Here is a 19,399-nt window from a genome sequence, read left to right as displayed (position 1 = left end):
CTTCGTGTTTATGTGTTGTAGGTGCATGAGCGTGCAAGTTTTCATTTATTTCTTTGAGAAAATATGTATTGTGTACCTATTGTGGGCTAGCCTCTAGGGAATACAGTGATGAGCAAAACACACTCTATCCTTGGTATGAAGGAAGAAGTAGAATTACATTAAAAATGCAAAATTGTGTATATATTTCTCCAATGAGGACATACAGATGGCCAATAGACAAAAGATGCTCAGTGTCACTGATCATCAGAGAAATTTAATTTAATTTACAAAATGTAAATTAAAACCACAGTGAGATATCACTTCACATCTATCAGAATGTCTATCATCAATAAATTAACAAACAAGTGTTGGTGAGGATGTGGAGAAAAGGGAATCCTTATGCACTGTTGGTGGGATTGCAAATTGACGTAGCCACTATGGAAAACAGTATGGAGGTTCCTCAAACAATTGAAAATAGAACTGCTTTATGACCCAGCAGTTCCACTTCTGGGTATTTATTCGAAAAAATCCAAAACACTAATTTGAAAAGATATATGTATCCCTATGTTCATTGCAGTATTATTTACAGTAGCCAAGATATGAAAGCAACCTAAGTGTCCATCAATAGACAATTGAATAAAGAAGAGGTGATACATGTATACAATGGAATATTACTCGGCCATTAAAAAGAAGAAATCTTACCATTGGCAACAACATGAATGTATCTAGAGGGTAGTATGCTAAGTGAAGTAAGACAAAAGGACAAATATCATATGATTTCACTTTTATGTGGAATCTGAAAAACAAAATAAATGAACAAACAAAAAAGAAACAGACTCATAGATACAGAGAACAAAGTGATGGTTGACAGGTGGGAGGAAGATTGTAGAACGGGGTGAAAAATGTGAAGGGATTAAGAAGTACAAACTGGCAGTTACAAAATAATCATGGGAATGTAAAGTACAGCATAGGGAATAAAGTCAATAATATTGTAATAACTATGTGTGGTACCAGGTGGATACTAGACTTACAGGGGAATTACTTTGTAAGTTATATAAATGTTGAATGACTGTGGTATACTTGAAACTAATATAATATTGAATGTCAACTATAGTTGGGAAAAAAATCTTAACTTTAAAAACAAATGCAAAATTGCTGCAATTATAAATGTTAAAAAGGAGTGGTGTGTTGTGAGCTTATAATAAGTACTTACCCATGCCAGTGAGGTCTAGAGAGGCTTCCCTAAGAAAGTCGTATTTTACCTGAGATCTGAAGGGTGTGTAGTAGTTCATGAGGCAAGGGTAAGATGGAAGGTGAAGAGTCTTATAAATAGATAAAATGTGTAAAAGAGATAGGAGAAAATTGAGAAGGGGATGATGAATACCCTAGCATATTTAAAGGTCTGGAATGAAGAAAACAAGGAAAAGTGTGATCCCAGATGAGTTTGTAGAGGTAGAAAGAAACCAAACCATGCAAAACTTTGGAGGTCATGTTCATAAATTAGGACTTCATCCTAAAAGCAATGAAAAGCACTAAAAGGTTTTAATTCATGATGTGCGATGATCAGAAACACAGTTCAAACAGATCGCTTTGAAAGGTGTGTGTGGAATGAAATGGCAGCAAGGAAGGATGGCAGGACACTATTAGGCTGGTTAGGAAACTGTTGTTTCTCAGCCAGGGCCAGTTTCACCCTCCCCTCTTTCCCCCAGGACATTTGGCAATGTCTGGAGATATTTTTGGTTGTCACATTTTTGGTGCTACTGGCATCTGGGGAATAGAGGTAAGGAATGCTGCTACACATCTTAACGATGCACACTCATACAACAGCCCCCACAACAAAGAATTACCCATCCCCAAATGTCAGTAGCACTAAGACTGAGAAACCCGGCTATAGATTTAATGCCTTCAATTCTTGTGGTAGTGATACGGGTGGTAGGAAAAAGTGAACAGAAATACTTTTAATTGTGAGTTTGCTGTACATGTTTTTTTTTTTTTATTTTATATTTGGCTTTTTTTATGTTAAAGCATAAGCATATTTACTCTTTCTATAGGCATTTTGTGTGGTATTCTTCATGTGCATTTTTCCTTTTTTTTCTTTTTTTTCAAAAACAATTTATAGTGTTTGATCCATTTAATACTTTAGGGCTTTCTATATATGTATGTATACATATATATGTGTATATATATATGTATATTTATGTGTGTATCATATATACATTTGTATATATGTTTTATATATTATGTATTTTAAATCTTAGTTGTTTCATGTAAAATTTATGTACAATGAAATGTATCAATTTTAACTGTACATTTACTGAGTTTTGACAAAATAAGCATAATTTTTAATACCTCCATGATAGTTACTTTTTTTAAAAAGCTAGGAACTCATAGACATAGATTTAGATTTTTTTTTTTTTAAGATTTTATTGGGGGAAGGGGAGCAGGATTTTATTGGGGAACAGTGTGTACTACCAGGACTATTTTTCCAAGTCACGTTGTTGTCCTTTCAGTCTTAGTTGTGGAGGGTGCAGCTCAGCACTAGGTCCAGTTGCCGTTGCTAGTTGCAGGGGGCACAGCCCACCATCCCTTGTGGGAGTCGAACCAGCAACTTTGTGGTTGAGAGGACACGCTCCAACCAACTAAGCCATCCGGGAGCTCAGCGGCAGGTCAAGGTGCTGTGTTCAATCTTAGTTACAGGGGGCGCTGCCCACCATCCCTTGTGGGAGTCGAGGAATTGAACTGGCAACCTTGTGGTTGAGAGCCCACTGGCCCATGTGGGAATCGAACTGGCAGACTTCGGAGTTAGGAGCACGGATCTCTAACCGCCTGAGCCACCGGGCCGGCCCTAGATTTTTTTTTATTTTTTTTTTAATGAAGACATAAGGCAGTTTTTGTCACTATGATAATTTTTTATAACTTGAAGACTAGAAAATGGTTTTTATTGTTTTAGAATGAGGTTCATATTTTTAGGATAACATTGTACAATATATAATTATCCCTAGTCTTTTAGAAAGATGACTTCTTCCTAGACTTAGAGTATATTAGTAGAGAGGTTTTTTTCCGCCCTGTGGCATGGATATTCTAAATTTGATATTTGGTCACCATTTTAGTTGATAAATGTAATGTCTCATCTGGCTTTTGAATTGGAATGGCAGCAGACAAAAGTGTTTTTGTTTATCTGTTTTGATGGTTTTTAAATGTAATTTGTCCAAACTTTTTGAACAGTTTACTGAAAACAAAATTGTGTTTTTATTGTATGTAAATTATACCTCAAATTTTTTAGTAAAGAAAGAGTATAGAGTAGAAGAGGCATGTAATTGGGAAGGTTTTAGTTTGTCCTATACAGGCAGAATAGTACTTATTGTTTCCTACTAGACCTACTTCCAGCTTTCCTATTAACTGAATGCTCCTTCAGGCATATGGGTTTATCCTTTCTTTAAAAAAAAAAAAAAATCAAGTCATTTATAGACTTTGCAAAATAGAAGTCTTTAAACCTTGATTATTTATGTTTCATAGTTTATATTACAGTGCTTTGAAAAATGTCACTTCTTCTGATTTTTGCATTATTTAAGTGCAAATATGTAGGTAATACAGTGACTATTAAAATTAAAATGACTACTAATCAAGCTGTTGGGCTAGATTGCTGTAGGAACAAGGTCATTTTGCTGGGCTTCATAGAAACAAACTGCACCTGGCCGTAGAGAGCTTCATTATAAATGTGATTACTTGGTTATAGGATAGAGCAAGAGATTGGCTTGATCCATGGAAACCAGCAACTGCCATTCAGCCTATGTTCTCCTGATGGTGGATCAGCAGTCTTGGTTTCACATGAGAGAAATAAATTTAGACTCATTATAAAAAAGGACAGTCTATTCTTTATGGTGCATTTTCTACTGGTAACTCACGAGCTGTTCTGAGGAAAAATATTTAAGAAAGTTCTGCAACTATAAATTATTTAAATGTGAAAATTAAAGTAAAAGTTAAGATTTAAGAAGTATGACATACAGTTTATTTTAAACATTTAGGCCTGTAAAAAACATGTATCATACTGTTACAACTTGTAACTTCCAGTATGCTTAAGAATGATAACATCTTACTTAGTCTTTAATGAAGGTAAATAGATGGACCAAACATGTTACTAAAAAGCTTTTATTTTCACCCTCTTAAGAGTTTTTATTCTGTTCTCTTGAGGCAGAAATACTAGGAAATAGTATAAACATGTATACTTACATTTACAGAGTTTTGTTTTTAAGGCCAAAACATTGTTTGGTATACCATTGTCCTCTTATTGGTGCCCTTGGTTCCTGTATCTGAAAAAAAAATAAAAAAAAAAAATTGGATTTTCAGGTGGTAGTGATTTTAATGCACATTGCTAGTGCCTAAGCAATTTTTTTCTAGTTCCATAGGAATTTAAGCAGAAAAATAAAGCACATAGAATTTAAAGTGTCTTAACAGAGAAAATTTGATCACTTTTATGGTGATCTTTTTTCTCTTTCCTAATGTAGGAGACTTTTCAAAAGCGTGGGATGTTCTTCTTGACCATATACAATCAGCAGCACTCAGCAAGAACAATGAAGTATCTCTGGCTGCACTGAAAAGCTTCCAGGAAATTTTACAGATTGTGTCCCCTGTCAGAGACTCAGAGAAGCCTGAGACACCACCTGCAGTCAATGTACCTGTCCCTGTCCTTTTAGGGCCCATATCAGGCCCTGGCCTGAGCCGGCCGTTTGTAAGAACAGATTCCATTGGAGAAAGACTTGGAAGATATGGGGAGCCACCCACAGTTACTGATGAGCTTGAAGATTTGAATCTCTGGTGGGCTGCATGGAATACCTGGTATAGAATTGGATCTGAAAGCACTAAGCCGCCTGTTACTTTTGATAAACTGACTTTCATTCCCAGCCAGCCTTTCCTTACAGCTTTAATTCAGATATTTCCAGCTCTCTACCAACACATAAAAACTGGTTTCAACATGGATGACCTGCAAAAGTTGGGAGTCATATTGCACAGTGCTGTTTCGGTCCCAATCAGTTCAGATGCATCCCCTTTCATCCTTCCATCTTATACTGAAGCAGTTTTGACAAGTTTACAGGAAGCTGTACTTACAGCATTAGATGTTCTCCAAAAGGTAATAGAATTTTAGTGGCTGTCTATGCAATAATGCATATGGTTCTCTGGGATTTTTTTACTGTGCTATATAGTTTTTGGGATAGATTCTGGATGATCAATATTGTTGTGTATGTATACTTCGGGATAAATTCAGGATTGTAAAGATCTAGTTGTTTTGAAAACTTGTGGGTTTCTAGTTTAAAAGGTAAATCAGGTTTGTTCTGAGAGTCTAAGAAACTGCCTGCATGCTGTTTCTATTCACCAGCAGTTTTAGTATGTACATGCATCTCTTCACAAGTGGGTGTACTTTTTGGAACAACTTTAATAAAGTACTTGTATAATTAGAAAATTAATAAGCAATGGGATATATAAATATGTATGTATTTATATTTTTTCAAATATATATATTTTTTCATCTGTACTCAAATTTAGTTCGGGAATTGTTGGAAACCTATACTACTTCTTAAAAAAAGAAGTAAAAATAAATTTATAAAGTTTTTCTCTCACAGAAATTTTAGAAAGATATATTTTTATCTGTGTATGTTTTGTTACTGCAAAAAAATATTAAAAACACGTAAAAATCATCAAGCAAATCCCAATTAGCAAGCAAGAGTAGATCAAAATCAAAGAATTCTTTAAACTGTCAAGATAATTGTTAGTGCAATTCACAACAACCAAAATGCTAAACAAACGAAAAAATGCCAGCTGAAGAGACAGCAATTCCAACAAGGTAGCTATGACATTCTAACAAAATTAGAATGGAATTACATCCTGATTACACTTGTGTGATCAGTAACCATTTGTGTATTGTAAATCATGTTTTCTAATTAACTGATGGCATTATATTGGAATGATGAAAACTTTCACAGTAGGAATGGTGGTTTCTACTATACCATAATACCTCTTAATTGTCTCTGGAGGAAGTCTAGCTGAGCAGTAATTCTTTAATCTCTTTAACCCTAGTTTCATTGTGCAGGGAAACAAATTGTGTAGAAACTTAAAATTTAAGAGAATCTGGCATTTAAAAAAAATTATTGTAGGGATATCAGTTTTCTACAGTTGAAATCAAAATAGCTGTTTTTAATTTAATTGGGGGGGAAAAAAGTGGCCTCTCAATAATTACTTTTTCCCCTTGATTGACCATGCTCATAAATTGCTTTCTAGACTGCCCTATTGGGAATGGAAAAGTTATTCTATCAAAAAAAAAAAAAAAAGAAAGAAAGAAATACCACAGGCCTTGTGGGATGCATATAATCTAGAAGGCTCATTCAGATGTTTGAGTCAAGCTTTTATATATGTATAGAGGATAATAAAAAAGAAACAACAAATGCCAAAAATTCCTTTCAAGGGAAAAAAGTGTATACTTACAACAACAACAAAAATCTGCTTTAGCAATAAGACAATAAGTGGATTCATCCCAATTACTAGGAATTTGTTCTGAGCTTTTAATGACTTTGAAAACAACATATACCTTCAACCTGAAACTTAAAAAGCTTTATTGTTATTCATTTCTATCAGATTGATATTTTGCATTATTAATTTCACTGTATCCATTGTTCATTACTTATGTGATTATCTAAATTGTGTTTCATAATACTTGAAAGGGATACAAACATGGGGTCTTTAATATTTCCTAACAGAGAAAAGTTAATGTATTTTTCATTATCTGCAAGAGTGTTTTGATATTTTCCCCCATAGGTGTTGGAAAATTTTTTGCTTTGTGACAAAATTTACTTGATTTGGGACTATCCTTAAGCTAATAAGCTATTCATCAAAATATTTTATTGATTAAAACCTGTTTTTTTTAAAAAACAAAAACAAACACACGTTTTTTATTTCATGTTTACCCTGATATTTAGGGTCACAGTCTTCTCTTGGTTCTCAAATCACTAGTTCCTGACCAAATTGCCTTAGTTATGGATGATAATTTATTTATTTTTTTTTTTTTGCCAAGATATTTTGGCATACATGGGGAACATGAGAATTTGATTATCTGCTTTCCCCAAGTTCAGAGATCAGGAGACTGCATCTGTCTTATTTATTGCTCAACTTCCTAAAGTCAGATGGCTAGATAGTTTCTCTGCCTCCATCATCAAGGTATTGGAGTGGCACTCCAGGAGACACCATCACATTGTGTGCGAATGGCACCCTTTAAGTCGTGCAATGAAGCCCTGTCTTCTAGTTAATAGGGGCTAGTTTCTGAATCTCTACTTACTCACCTATAAAATGAAAATAATAAACCTACAACTTTTTTTTTCTGGTTAAGTGGGATAATGTTTGTAAGATTTAGTGACTACATGATAGGTACTGAATGATTTCTTGTTAAATAATGAGAGAATCTTTGAACCATACCAGAGGTTAGATGTCCAGCTTCTTTTCTTCTTTTCACGTACACAGTTTTCAAGGACTAATAGGAAATATTGTTCATATTGCTTATTGAGTCTCAGCTTTTGGAGTAAAATCTGTTATCAAGTTCGCCCTATAGGTTTTCCTGGTATACAGACTTCAGAATACTGAAGAAAAGCCAATAATAACTTCTACTTAGATGAAGTTTGTTTAAAAAAAAAAAAAAATCGACTCCATATTATGCATGTTAAGATCCTAGAATAGCTTTATAATCTACTATAACACTATATGTTTTCTTTTTATAAAGAATTACTGAAAATCAAAACATATAGTCAAAGTCGTTATTTGGTGCTATGGTATTTCCAGAAAAATGGTGATTCTTAGTTTTCTAAGGTGTCCACACAGGGTTTTTGTTGTTGTTGTTGTTTTTCTTTTTTTTTTTTCTGTCATTGAAAATAAAAGAATTCACTTAGGTTAATTATCTCTTTTCCACAGTAATTACTACTTGCTTGTTTATAAGAGTTAAGACTCAGCAAGAGGTTAATAAAGAAGAAAGTAAGACTCTTAGAAGCAATCAGTAGAGAGAATATTTTAGGCTATGAGCCATTCACTATTTCTGGCAAAAATAACTAAGTACTGAGAGATGGTTCTAGATATCTTTACTCTACTTTTTTACATTGTAATTATAAGATGATCTAACTTAGGTATGGGAGGCACTTTGCTTATCTGCTTTGTATCTCGGGACAGTTTTATGTAAAATTTTGGTTATAGCTAAATAGCTGTATCTTCTCTGAGTGAAAGTAAAACTAATCTAATTATTATCTGACAAGTTAAAAAAGCCATGGATGGCATAAAAATATAAATGTTGTAAACATTTTTAAAAAGAAATTCCTTAAAAATATGAATATTTTGAATTTTGATTTAGTATTTTGAGGGTACCTTGAGTGTAGAGTAATCATGGTTTTTGTTGTGTAGGGCACAAGTATATTTTAGACAGTCTAAATAATATCATTAAGTATTTTTCCCACAGAGAAAATAAATACTAAAACAGGAAAATTTGCAAGGATGAGAGAAGAAAACACATTTGTGGCTAGAAAAAAAATAAAAACAAGATTTATTTTAAGTACTTTAGACATATATGAATTGGTAATTAAAATCTTCAGTGTCAAGATTTGCTTTTATTCTGTGTTTTATCAAATTATTTGTAGCAATGAGATTTTTCTATTAAAAATATTTTAATATTCTTTGTTTAAATCAAGTCTATATTTAGATACATTAGACACTAAATAGATACTACCCTGTTAGAAAACATTAACATACATATCTTTTAGAAACAAATTTTCATACATGATTTATTTTCCCAGTTGTAATGCACATGATTATTTGTTAAAGTCAGTAGACCAGACGTGGTGCAGAAATCAGCTGTCATTTGAATGAACTGATCTCATCACTTACATAGGAGTCAATACCATGTTGGTCAGTGAAGCATTCTTAATGATGTCTGTATTACTAAACAAATGATCAGACTGGAGAACCTCAGGACTGCCTGTACTTCTCTTAAAGTGCTTGCCCTTTTTCCAGTCTGCTAAGTAATCACACTTTTTTTTTTAATTTTTTGGCTCAGCGTATTTCTCTTTTTTTTTTTTTTTTTTTAGATTTTTATTGGGGAAGGGGAACAGGACTTTATTGGGGAACAGTGTGTACTTCAGGACTTTTTTCCAAGTCCAGTTGTCCTTTCAGTCTTAGTTGTGGAGGGTTCTGTTCAGCTTCAAGTTGTTGTCCTTTCAGTCTTAGTTGTGGAGGGCGCAGCTCAGCTCCAGGTCCAGTTGCTGTTGCTAGTTGCAGGGGGCGCTGCCCACCATCCCTTGCAGGACTCGAGGAATTGAACTGGCAACCTTGTGGTTGGGAGCCCATTGGCCCATGTGGAAATCGAACCGTCAGCCTTCAGAGTTAGGAGCACAGAGCTCTAACCGCCTGAGCCACCGGGCCGGCCCCAGTAATCACACTTTTTATTAAAAAGCATTTTTTAGTTGATTAATACATTTAACCTACTCTTCATCATCAATTTAAAATAGCTTAACTGTCCTCCAGGGCTTATAAAAGATTGTATGATACATAAAATAGGATTCTTCCATTAAACAAATGCATGTAACAGTAAAGAACTTAATGGAGTTCAGATTATGCATTCTACTGTTCATGTTTTCCTTTTATAGGCCATCTGTGTAGGACCAGAAAACATGCAGATAATGTATCCGGCTATATTTGACCAGTTACTGGCATTTGTAGAATTTTCCTGTAAACCTCCACAGTATGGACAGCTGGAAACAAAGCACATTGCAAATGCAAAATATAATCAGGTAATTTACTCTAAATTACATTTACTTTGTAAGATTTCATGACTTGTAAATGCAAGTCAATTCCACTTAAGATGGACTCTGATTATCTCAGAAACTTTTCATTCACAAATAAACTTTCATATGTTTGTTAACAGTTTAAGCTGAAAAGAAATACTATTTGAAAAATCTTTTCTGTGTTTCTTTTTTTCTTATTTATGATTTTCATTTCACATGTGATTCTCCAGGAAGTTTGGCATTTCATGTTACTCTATAGGACATCTTCCTTCAAAGTTCCTTTCTTGGCTGCCCCATACCATTACAAAATGGTTTCTAAATCCCTAAGCCTAATTTTATCTAAAATAGATACCTGCAATGCAAAATGAAAATATCTGTGTGTACTAAATAAGAAGTTGTCTACTACTGGTGTGAAATTCAGTTGGATTTTACATAAAAGATTTATAGCCATAATTGGCAAACTTTAACTTTGTTTTGGCTTAGGGGAAAAGTAAATTTCTGAATGCGTGCACATGCTGATTTTGTTCACACAACATTAAAATTATAATTTTACATGGTCCGAAAAGTAGTTTTAATGTGTATTAACTTTTCTCATTCTATTTGTCTTGCAACACAATGGAATCACAATAGATCCAACTATTTGCACCGGTGAGTTAAATTTCCTAAAATTGTCCTAACCTATTGGCAACAAATAAAGTACATCTTTCCCAGTTCCTGATAGAATGCTCTGTGTGCTTTTTCCAATAGTTTTAATTTTTGCCTGGCTGAAAATTATTTCATGAAGTATGTATCTCTTTGAAAACTTTGCATGTAATATAATCTGACCTAAAACCAAGGCCTGAACTTTAAGACCAAGAAGCTTTCTCTTTGAAAACAATATGATTTCATTTAATCTCATTTATTTTTAATTTCATTTGAAAATATTACTTTCTAGGCGGAATGGGTAGCCTTGAATTATGTACCGTTTGCTGAAAGGTCTTTAGAAGTAGTTGTGGATTTGTACCAAAAAACAGCCTGTCACAAAGCAGTGGTGAATGAGAAAGTACTCCAGAATATTATTAAGGTATCTCTCTTTTTTTTAATTTCTACACTTTCATTTGATGATGACAGTATTATTGAAATTACTCTTTAGGTAATAATATATTATCATATACTGAGATAAATAGAAAATATAATTTATATTATTATTTATAGTGACTTTTCTCCAACATTCGCGGATAGTATTTAGGAAGCCGTTTTTCTAATGTATGAGGTTTTTTTAATGAAAAATATTTTAAAGTAAGTATGCATTAGATTTTTTACAATTCTTAAATTTTGCTACAGAAGATAGTGAGGATCCAGGTTCTTAGGATAGTACTTGTCATATTTTGAGGTCGATGAGCATTCAGAGAGAAATTTACAACGCAGCCCTTTGTTTTCACTGATCACGCATACTGTCTTCTGCAGTCATCTTCAAAATCCATCTCTATGGACTGTGCCCCATTCCTCCAAAGTTTATTTCTTGTTTTTCCCTCTACTTTGAAGGACAAGCTTAAACCTTGCTCTTCCCCTAGCACGCGGATGTGCCTCTTATTTACTGAACAAAGACAGGCCAATATGAACAGACTGCCCTCAAAGAACACCTTTCTCTGTTTCTTTCTTTGTGTCCATCCTTTCTTCTTCCCACCTTTCTCTGCTAGTGACTTTCCTTCATTTGCCTTTCAACCTCTTAGACTTTATCTTGGAAAGATGATTAAGCCTTTTATACAAGAACTTTCTCTTCATTTACTTCCTACTCAAATTGCCATCCTCTTTCAACTTTCCTTTACTTAGCCTCTGGCCTTCACCTAGCTACCAGTCACTCGACCTATTTATTGTGTGCTGGCTTACTTCCATATTGTGCTACAGAAAGTACTTGCTTAAAATTACAGAAGATCAAATCCTCAATTCCTAAGCCCTTTTCTAATTCTTTATCTTCCCTATAACGTGGTACTACTGTCTTTGTCTTCTTAAAACTCTTTCTTCTCTTGACTTTTGTTGTACTTCTTTCTACCCCTCGCCACTCACTCCATCGTAACTGTCCTGTCTCTCCTCATTTATTAAGAATATTTTTTCAGTTGTCTCTGTTACTAGGTACTAACTAAATAGTAAAGATTAAAAAATGAGTAAGATAATTCTTACATTTAATAATTCAATACAGGAATATAGAAAGGTAAATAATAATACAGTGTGTTAAGCGCTAAGTGACAACCACAGAGTAGAGGCAGCTTTGCATTCAGATAGACCTGGCTTATAAATAGTGCCCTGCGATTTACTTGCTGCTCTATGATTTTGGGAAAAGGAACCAGTCTGAGAATGCTTCTCATCTGTAAAAAAAGGATAACACCAATACCATTTACATGTCTTAACTAAAAAGAAAACCAATTGAGATGCAGCATTTATTAGGTTGGTGCAAAAGTAATTGCGGTTTAAAAGGCTAAAAATAATTGCAAAAATTGCAATTACGTTTGCATCAACCTAATAATAATATTTGTCAAGTAATCTGCTGAATAAAACTTAGTTCCTCCCATAGACAAGGAAGTAACTAAACCGCCTATGGGATTTTGGCAAGGATTAACAGAAGTGACACCTGAAGGAGAAATAGCGTTTGGTAGATAAAAAGGGAGAGAGAGGTAAATTTATTACCTAATTTATAGGTAAATTAAGCAGCATAAAAGATCATGATATATTTTAAAGAACTGTTGAGACATTCAATTTAGGGAGGTGACAGGGCCTAGAATAATACTGAAAAGATAGCTATGGGTTTTATTCATAAGGAATCAGACTTTATTCTTTAACAATTGAAGGGTTGAACATTGAAGAGTGGCATGAATCAGTTTGCATTTTTGAAGGAATTAAATAATGCTTCTCTGTACTCCCACTTAGTTGATGCCACTTAACTGCACTGTATTGTGGTTAACTGGACAAGGCTCTTCCTTTCTCAAAAAGTATGAGCTTTGTGACAGCAAGACTGAATTCACCAGTTCCACATACATTTACTGAGTATGCACTAGATTCAAATCCCTTTGTTATTTGCTTAAATATGTTAAAAGATAAAATGTATAAATCGAACAGATCTATTGTGCTTAATGTTCCCTTGATTTCAGTAAAATACTAATTACAGTAGTAAACCATACTTTTATCTAACCTTGAGTTATAAAATGTTAACTCAGAATTGCCCTAGTATAATTTAGTATTCTTTTGTTTGCAAATGACATACATTCAGGCTCTGACTAGTTTTAACAATAAAAAGGATTTATTAGTGTGCTTAGTTGGAAAATTCAGAGATGCATTAGTATCACCAAAACCCCAATTTTTTTCTCTATGGTCTGCTTGCTAAGGGTTGAGTGCATCCTAACTGTTTTTCCTTATAGCTTTAGACTAAAAAAGGCATTATATGTCCAGTAGGAGAGGTGTGTGTGTGTGTGTGTGTGTGCGCGCGCGCGCGCACATGTGCTTCTGTTACATTATTATTCTTAAGTTCCCTAAATTAACCTAAAGTGGACCAGCTTTAGTCCCATGTCTAATCTTAAACCAGTGATTATAGCCAGGGAAATGGAGTAGATTGGTTTAATAACATAATCATCTCCTTACCCTAATTCCCTATTGAAGGTGGGGTCAGCTTCCCCAAAGCAGGTGGGGAGGGGAAAGGGATAAACAAATTCTGGGTAACCTAATTCTCTGTTAGTGGAGGTCCATTTCATGCTAATATATCATATATGCACTATGTGAGTACTCAGTAATAATTTGTGTGGGGGATGATAAAATTGGATTTTATATTCATTCACTCCACTCCATAACATTGAAATATGAAAATTTATCTTTTTACTCTTTCTCTGACTACAATTGTTCCATAAAATCAGAATTTTCACTCTGATGCAAATTATCTGACAGTATGCTGATGGTATTAATTGATGGTACTCTGGGATAACTCACTGTGATAATTTGGTCAGTCTGGTCTTCTAGTTGCTGCATAGACTCTGACCAGAGAAGTCTATTCTGAACTGCCAAATTAGTGCTTTCATGGTTAACAATAGCCTGTCTCAAAAGTTGATCAATTAAAAAGTAAGTCTCAACATCTTAGTCACTATACATAGCTCAGACGCTCTACTCCTATATCCTCAAGGGTGAAAGATAAAATAAACCATTGTCTTGAATTATTAATTTTACTAAAATATTTGGAAAAGGAAAAAATATGTTAAAAGTGTTAAAGTAGAAGATAAAATTCAATGAATTTTAGAGCTAAGTCAAATTAATGATTCTTTAAGCTATCTGTATTCTCCCCTAACCATTATTGGGAAAAATTAAGCAATATTGATCTTTCTTGGGTGGGAGAACCCCATCAGTCAAATTATGTTCTGTTAGAAAAACTATGGCAGAATGTTCTAATCCCATAATATCAAGCTGAGGGAAGCTGCAAAATTTTAAGTTTCCTACTCTTACTCTTAACTTTTCAGATAACAACCCTATTTTTTATGATGGGAAACAGGTGCAGGAAGGTTGTTTCTTCTTCAGTGACATTGCTTATAAAATGGAGACAGGCTTTAAAAGTATATCTTTCTAAGCAGTCGGATTTGAGGACCATGACTGAGAATTGGTCTTTCTAGAAAATAACATCCTTTTTAAAACGAAAATGCCTATGCTCTTTTTTTCTCTCTGCTGTCATCTTTTTTTTTTTAAGTAAAGTTGGGGGTCTATGGTTTAATTAATACTTATCTTAAACTGTCTTTTTATTTTCACAGACCCTTAGGATTCCTCTCAGTTTGAAGTATTCCTGCCCTTCTGAAAGCACATGGAAACTAGCAGTATCTTCTCTCCTCAAGGTTCTTTCTATTGGGCTACCTGTTGCCAGGCAGCATGCTTCTTCTGGAAAATTTGACAGTATGTGGCCAGAGCTAGCCAACACTTTTGAAGACTTTCTCTTTACTAAAAGGTCAGCTAATTTATTTTTGCAATTAGGACAATCTTTCAAGAATTGCACATTGTACCTATAATTGCTCTAAAAACGGTATTTCTAATTATTCATTAACAAAGTAATTGATTGGTAAGATTGCTAGATTTGTATACAAAGCACAACTGGATTAGGAATTTATCCTTTGGATACATTATATGTGAACAGTGGAGACTTTTGCTGTTTACAATGGTTTTGAATATAAGACAGAAATCTATATATAAGACCATATGAATGCATCATAATTAAGGAAGCATGGTTTTAACTTGATGAAGCTAAGAAGATCCAGTTTTTAAACCAGATGCCCATTTGGCATTACAAAAGGAAAACAAATTCAGAAAATCAGTATTTTACCAGAATAAATTAGATCAGTGGCAGTAATGATTAGCTCTTTAAGATGTTTAGGTTTGGAGGTTCCTCAAAAAATTAAAAAAGAAATACAGTTGTCCCCCCTTATCCGTGGAGGATATATTCCAAGACCCCCAGTGGATGCCTGAAACCACGAAACCCTATATATACTACGTTTTTTCCTGTGTACCTATGTATGTATGTACCTATGTATTATAGGTACATACATACCTATAAGAAGGTTTAATTTATAAATTAGGCACAGTAAGAGGTTAACAACAATAACTAATAAGAAAATAGAACAATTATACCAATATACTGAAATACAAGTTATGTGAATGTGGTCCTCAAAAAAGATGATTAGGGTTGGCAAAGAAAAATGGGATTTTCATTGTATGATATCCAACTGAGGACATAGGTTAAGGATGCTATTTTGACCCCTCACTATTTGGAATGAGAAATTTGCTGCAGTTCATCTAGAGCTGTATTATCCAATACAGTAGTCACTAGATGCAATTAATGTAATTTTTAAATTCAGTAAAATTAAAAATTCAGTTCTTTAGTCTCACTAACCAGGCTTCAAATTCTCATTGCCAAGTATTGCTAGTGACTGTCATGTTGGATGGACAGTGTAAATTATTGAACATTTCCTTCGTCACAGAAATTTCCTTTGGTTGGCACTGATCTAAAATGTGACATTTTGCTAATGACAGACTCATTTGTAATAGCTGTGATAGCCAGGTAGTCTTCAGTTCTACAATCGAATTTTCTTTTGTGCTATGGTAGTGAAATTCTGTGACAACAAAAAGTTTTCTATTTTTAAACCCATTAATCATGTTTTAAAACTATAAAATGATAAGTGTATCATGCACTGCTATATAACCATTTAAAATTATTAGTTTGAAACCATTTAAATTATGAATTTGATATACTTTGAGAAAAAAACCTACATTGGCACATTCATAATGATCAGATTAATCCACAACAGAATGATTTAACTGAAGAGATTCTGCCTACCTTTCTAATGTTGTTTAGTTATTCAGTAAAGAAAAGTTGCAGAGGGCAGAAGGGTTAACCTAGGACATGTGATTCTAATTTCTGTTTCTGAAAATCATCGAACTTTGTTTTGCTTTCGTGTGTATTATCTCTAGAAATTTGATTGATACCAATGCAAACATACTGTTTGTATTTGAATAAAAATTATAGGGACTCACAAAGCATATTCAAACAAATTATGTTTTTATCTTTAAAATAACCCTGAAAATTTGTGTTCCTTTGTGGACTTCATTGCCCAAATCACTGTTAATTTATATAAAACAAATAGATTTAGAAATTTAAACTTTCTCCTTTGGTCCCCAATTATCTATCTATGCATGTCGCCCCATTAATATGTTGAATAAACTTTTTTTCAAAATTGAGGTGACATTGGTTTTTATAACATTATGTAAGTTTCAGGTGTGCAACATTATAATTCGATATGTGTATACACTATAGCGTGCTCACCACCAAAAGCCTAGTTTCTGTCTGTCACCATACATTTGACCCTAATAAGGTACAAATCCATTTTGCCCCCCCTACCTTTCTTCCCTTCTGATAACCACCAATCTGTTGTCCTTATCAATGAGTTTGCTTTTATTGTTTCTCTTTTTTTATATTCCACATGAGTGAAATCATACAATTTTTATCCTTTTCTATCTGACTTATTTTACTTAGCATAATACCCTCAAGTCCATCCATGTTGTCACAAATGGCAATATTTCATCTTTTTTACGGCCAAGTAGTATTCCATCGTGTGTGTGTGTCTGTGTGTGTGTGTGTGTGTGTGTGTGTGTCTGTGTGTGTCTGTGTGTGTGTGTGTATAACTTTATCTAGTTATCTAGTGATGAACACTTAGGTTATTTCTGAGGAAGCTCCATAGTTGCTGCAGCAATTTACAACCCCCATAACAGTGTATGAGAGTTCCCTTTTCTCCACATCCTCTCCAACACTTGTTATTTCTTGTCTTTTTGATAATAGCCGTTTTAACAGGTGCAAGGTGATATCTCATTGTAGTTTTGATTTGCGTTTCCCTAATAATTAGTGATGTTGAACATCTTTTCATATAGCTGTTGGTCATCTGATGTCTTCCTTGAAAAACTATCTATTCAGATCTTTTGCCCATTTTTTTAATCAGGTTGTTTGATTTGGGGGGAGGGCAGTTATATGAGTTCTTGATATATTTTGCATTCTAACTCCTTGTCAGAAGTATCATTTGAAAATATCTTTTCCCATTAAGTTGGTTTCCTTTTCATTTTGTTGATGTTTTCCTTTGCTGTGCCAAAGCTTTTTAGTTGATGTAGTCCAATTTGTTTATTTTTGTTTTTGTTTCCCTTGCTGTCAAGATCAAATCCACCAAAACATTGCTAACTGATGTCCAGAACTTACGGCCTATGTTGTCCTCTGTGTATATTACTGTTTCAGGTCTTACATCAAGTCTTTAATCCATTTCGCGTTAATATTTGTGTATGGTGTAAGATAGTGGTCTAGTTTCATTCTTTTACATGTCGTTGTCCAGTTTCCCAAAACCATTTAATGAAGAGACTTTCTTCTCTCCTTTGTATATTCTTGGATCCATTGTTGTAAATTAATTGTCCATATATGTATAGGTTTATTTATGGGGTCTCAGTTCTGTTCCATTGGTCAGTTATGTGTGTTTTTCTGCCAGTACCATGCTGTTTTGATTACTGTAGCTTTATGGTGTAGTTTGAAATCAGGGAGTGTGAGACCTCTGGCTTTGTTCTTTTGTTCTCAGGATTGCTTTGGCTGTTAATGGTCTTTTGTGGTTTCATACAAATTTAAGGATTTTTTTGTTGTATTTCTATGAAAAATGCCACTGGGGTTTTGGTAGGGATTGCATTGAATCTGTTGATTTCATTGGGGTAATATGGACATTTTAACATTGTTAATTCTTCCAATTCCTGAACACAGAAAAACTTTCCATTTCTTCGTTTCTTCTTCAGTTTCTTTCATTAATGTCTTATAGTTTTCAGGGTACAGGTCTCTCACTTGCTTTGTTAAATTTATTCCTAGGTATTTTACTCTTTTTGTTGGAATTGTAAATGAGATTCTTTTCTTTCTTTTTTTTTTTTTTTAAAGGAGGGCACAGCTCACAGTGTGGCCCATGTGGGGATCGAACCGGTAACATTGGTGTTATGAGCACCACGCTGTAACCACCTGAGCTAACCGGCCACCCCAATGAGATTCTTTTCTTGATTTCTCTTTCTGATATTTTGTTGTTAGTGTATAGAAACACAACAGATTTTATATATTGATTTGGTACCCCACAACTTTACTGTATTCATTTATTATTTTTAATATTTTTTGGGGTAGGGTAGAGTCTTAAGGGCTTTCTACATGTAAAATCATGTCATCCACAAATATTGACAGTTTTACTTCTTCCTTTCCAGTTTGTATGCCTTTTATTTCTTTTTGTTGCCTATTTTCTCTAGCTAGGACTTTCAATACTATGTTGAACAGAAGTGGCAAGAGTTGGCATCTTTGTCTTGTTCTCGATCTTAAAGGGAAAGCTTTCAGTTTTTCACTGAAACATTGCTATGATGTTAGCTATGGGTTTGTCTTATTTAGCCTTTATTATGTTGAGGTACTTTCCTTCTATGCCTATTTTATTGAAAGTTTTTTATCATAAATGGATGTTGAATCTTGTCAGATGCTTCTTTAGCTATTGAGATGATCACATGATTTCTATCCTTCATTTTGCTAATGTGGTGTGTCATGTTGATTGATTTGCAGATGATGAACCATCCTTGAACCAGCCCTGGAATAAATCCCACTTGATCATGATGGGATTTTTGTTTTGTATTTACCATCAGGTTTATACAAAACATCTTATAGATAAAATAGTCCTTTTTCTTTCAATAGCATATTATATTCATTTGCCTATATAAGTTTTGTCCTTTTTCTCCTCCCCTTTTATGTCTTTGTTGTCACAAATTGTCCTTTTTTTATGTTGTGTGTTCACTACCAAATTGAAGTAAGCTGTATTTTTAATGCTTTTTTTCCTTTAACCTTTATGCTATAATTAAGTGTGTCACAATTATAGTCTGTAATCGAGTTGCAGTTTTCTGATTCTGTCTGTTTATCACCCTACTCAAAGTTGTGTTTATTTTTGCCTTTTCATTTCCAGTAGAACAGTTCCTTTAAATATTTCTTGTAAGGCAGGTTTTGATGTAGTGAACTCCTTCTGCTTTTCTTTGTCTGGTAAAGCCTTTATTTCTCCTTCATATCTGAAAGATCACTT

At 33.8% G+C, this 19,399-nt stretch overlaps 1 protein-coding gene across 4 annotated transcripts in view; it reads left to right on the top strand.

The window, feature by feature from the left end:
* Positions 1-19,399, top strand: part of MON2 (MON2 homolog, regulator of endosome-to-Golgi trafficking) — a 101,504-nt gene that overhangs the window by 65,273 nt on the left and 16,832 nt on the right. For 3 of the 4 annotated variants that reach the window (XM_019732421.2, XM_074325464.1, XM_074325463.1), the window contains 5 exons: positions 4,485-5,107; positions 9,648-9,791; positions 10,416-10,433; positions 10,720-10,848; positions 14,546-14,736. In XM_019732421.2, coding sequence (XP_019587980.2) covers positions 4,485-5,107; positions 9,648-9,791; positions 10,416-10,433; positions 10,720-10,848; positions 14,546-14,736 — 1,105 coding nt within the window. The remainder of the gene's footprint in view (positions 1-4,484; positions 5,108-9,647; positions 9,792-10,415; positions 10,434-10,719; positions 10,849-14,545; positions 14,737-19,399) is intronic. The other variant, XM_019732423.2, reaches the window with a different exon arrangement.

The sequence above is a fragment of the Rhinolophus sinicus genome, linkage group LG02 (genome assembly GCF_036562045.2).
Source record: "Rhinolophus sinicus isolate RSC01 linkage group LG02, ASM3656204v1, whole genome shotgun sequence".
NCBI classification, from domain to species: domain Eukaryota; kingdom Metazoa; phylum Chordata; class Mammalia; order Chiroptera; family Rhinolophidae; genus Rhinolophus; species Rhinolophus sinicus.
The sequence above is the reverse complement of the archived record's forward strand: the minus strand, read 5'-3'. Positions and strand labels throughout refer to the sequence as shown.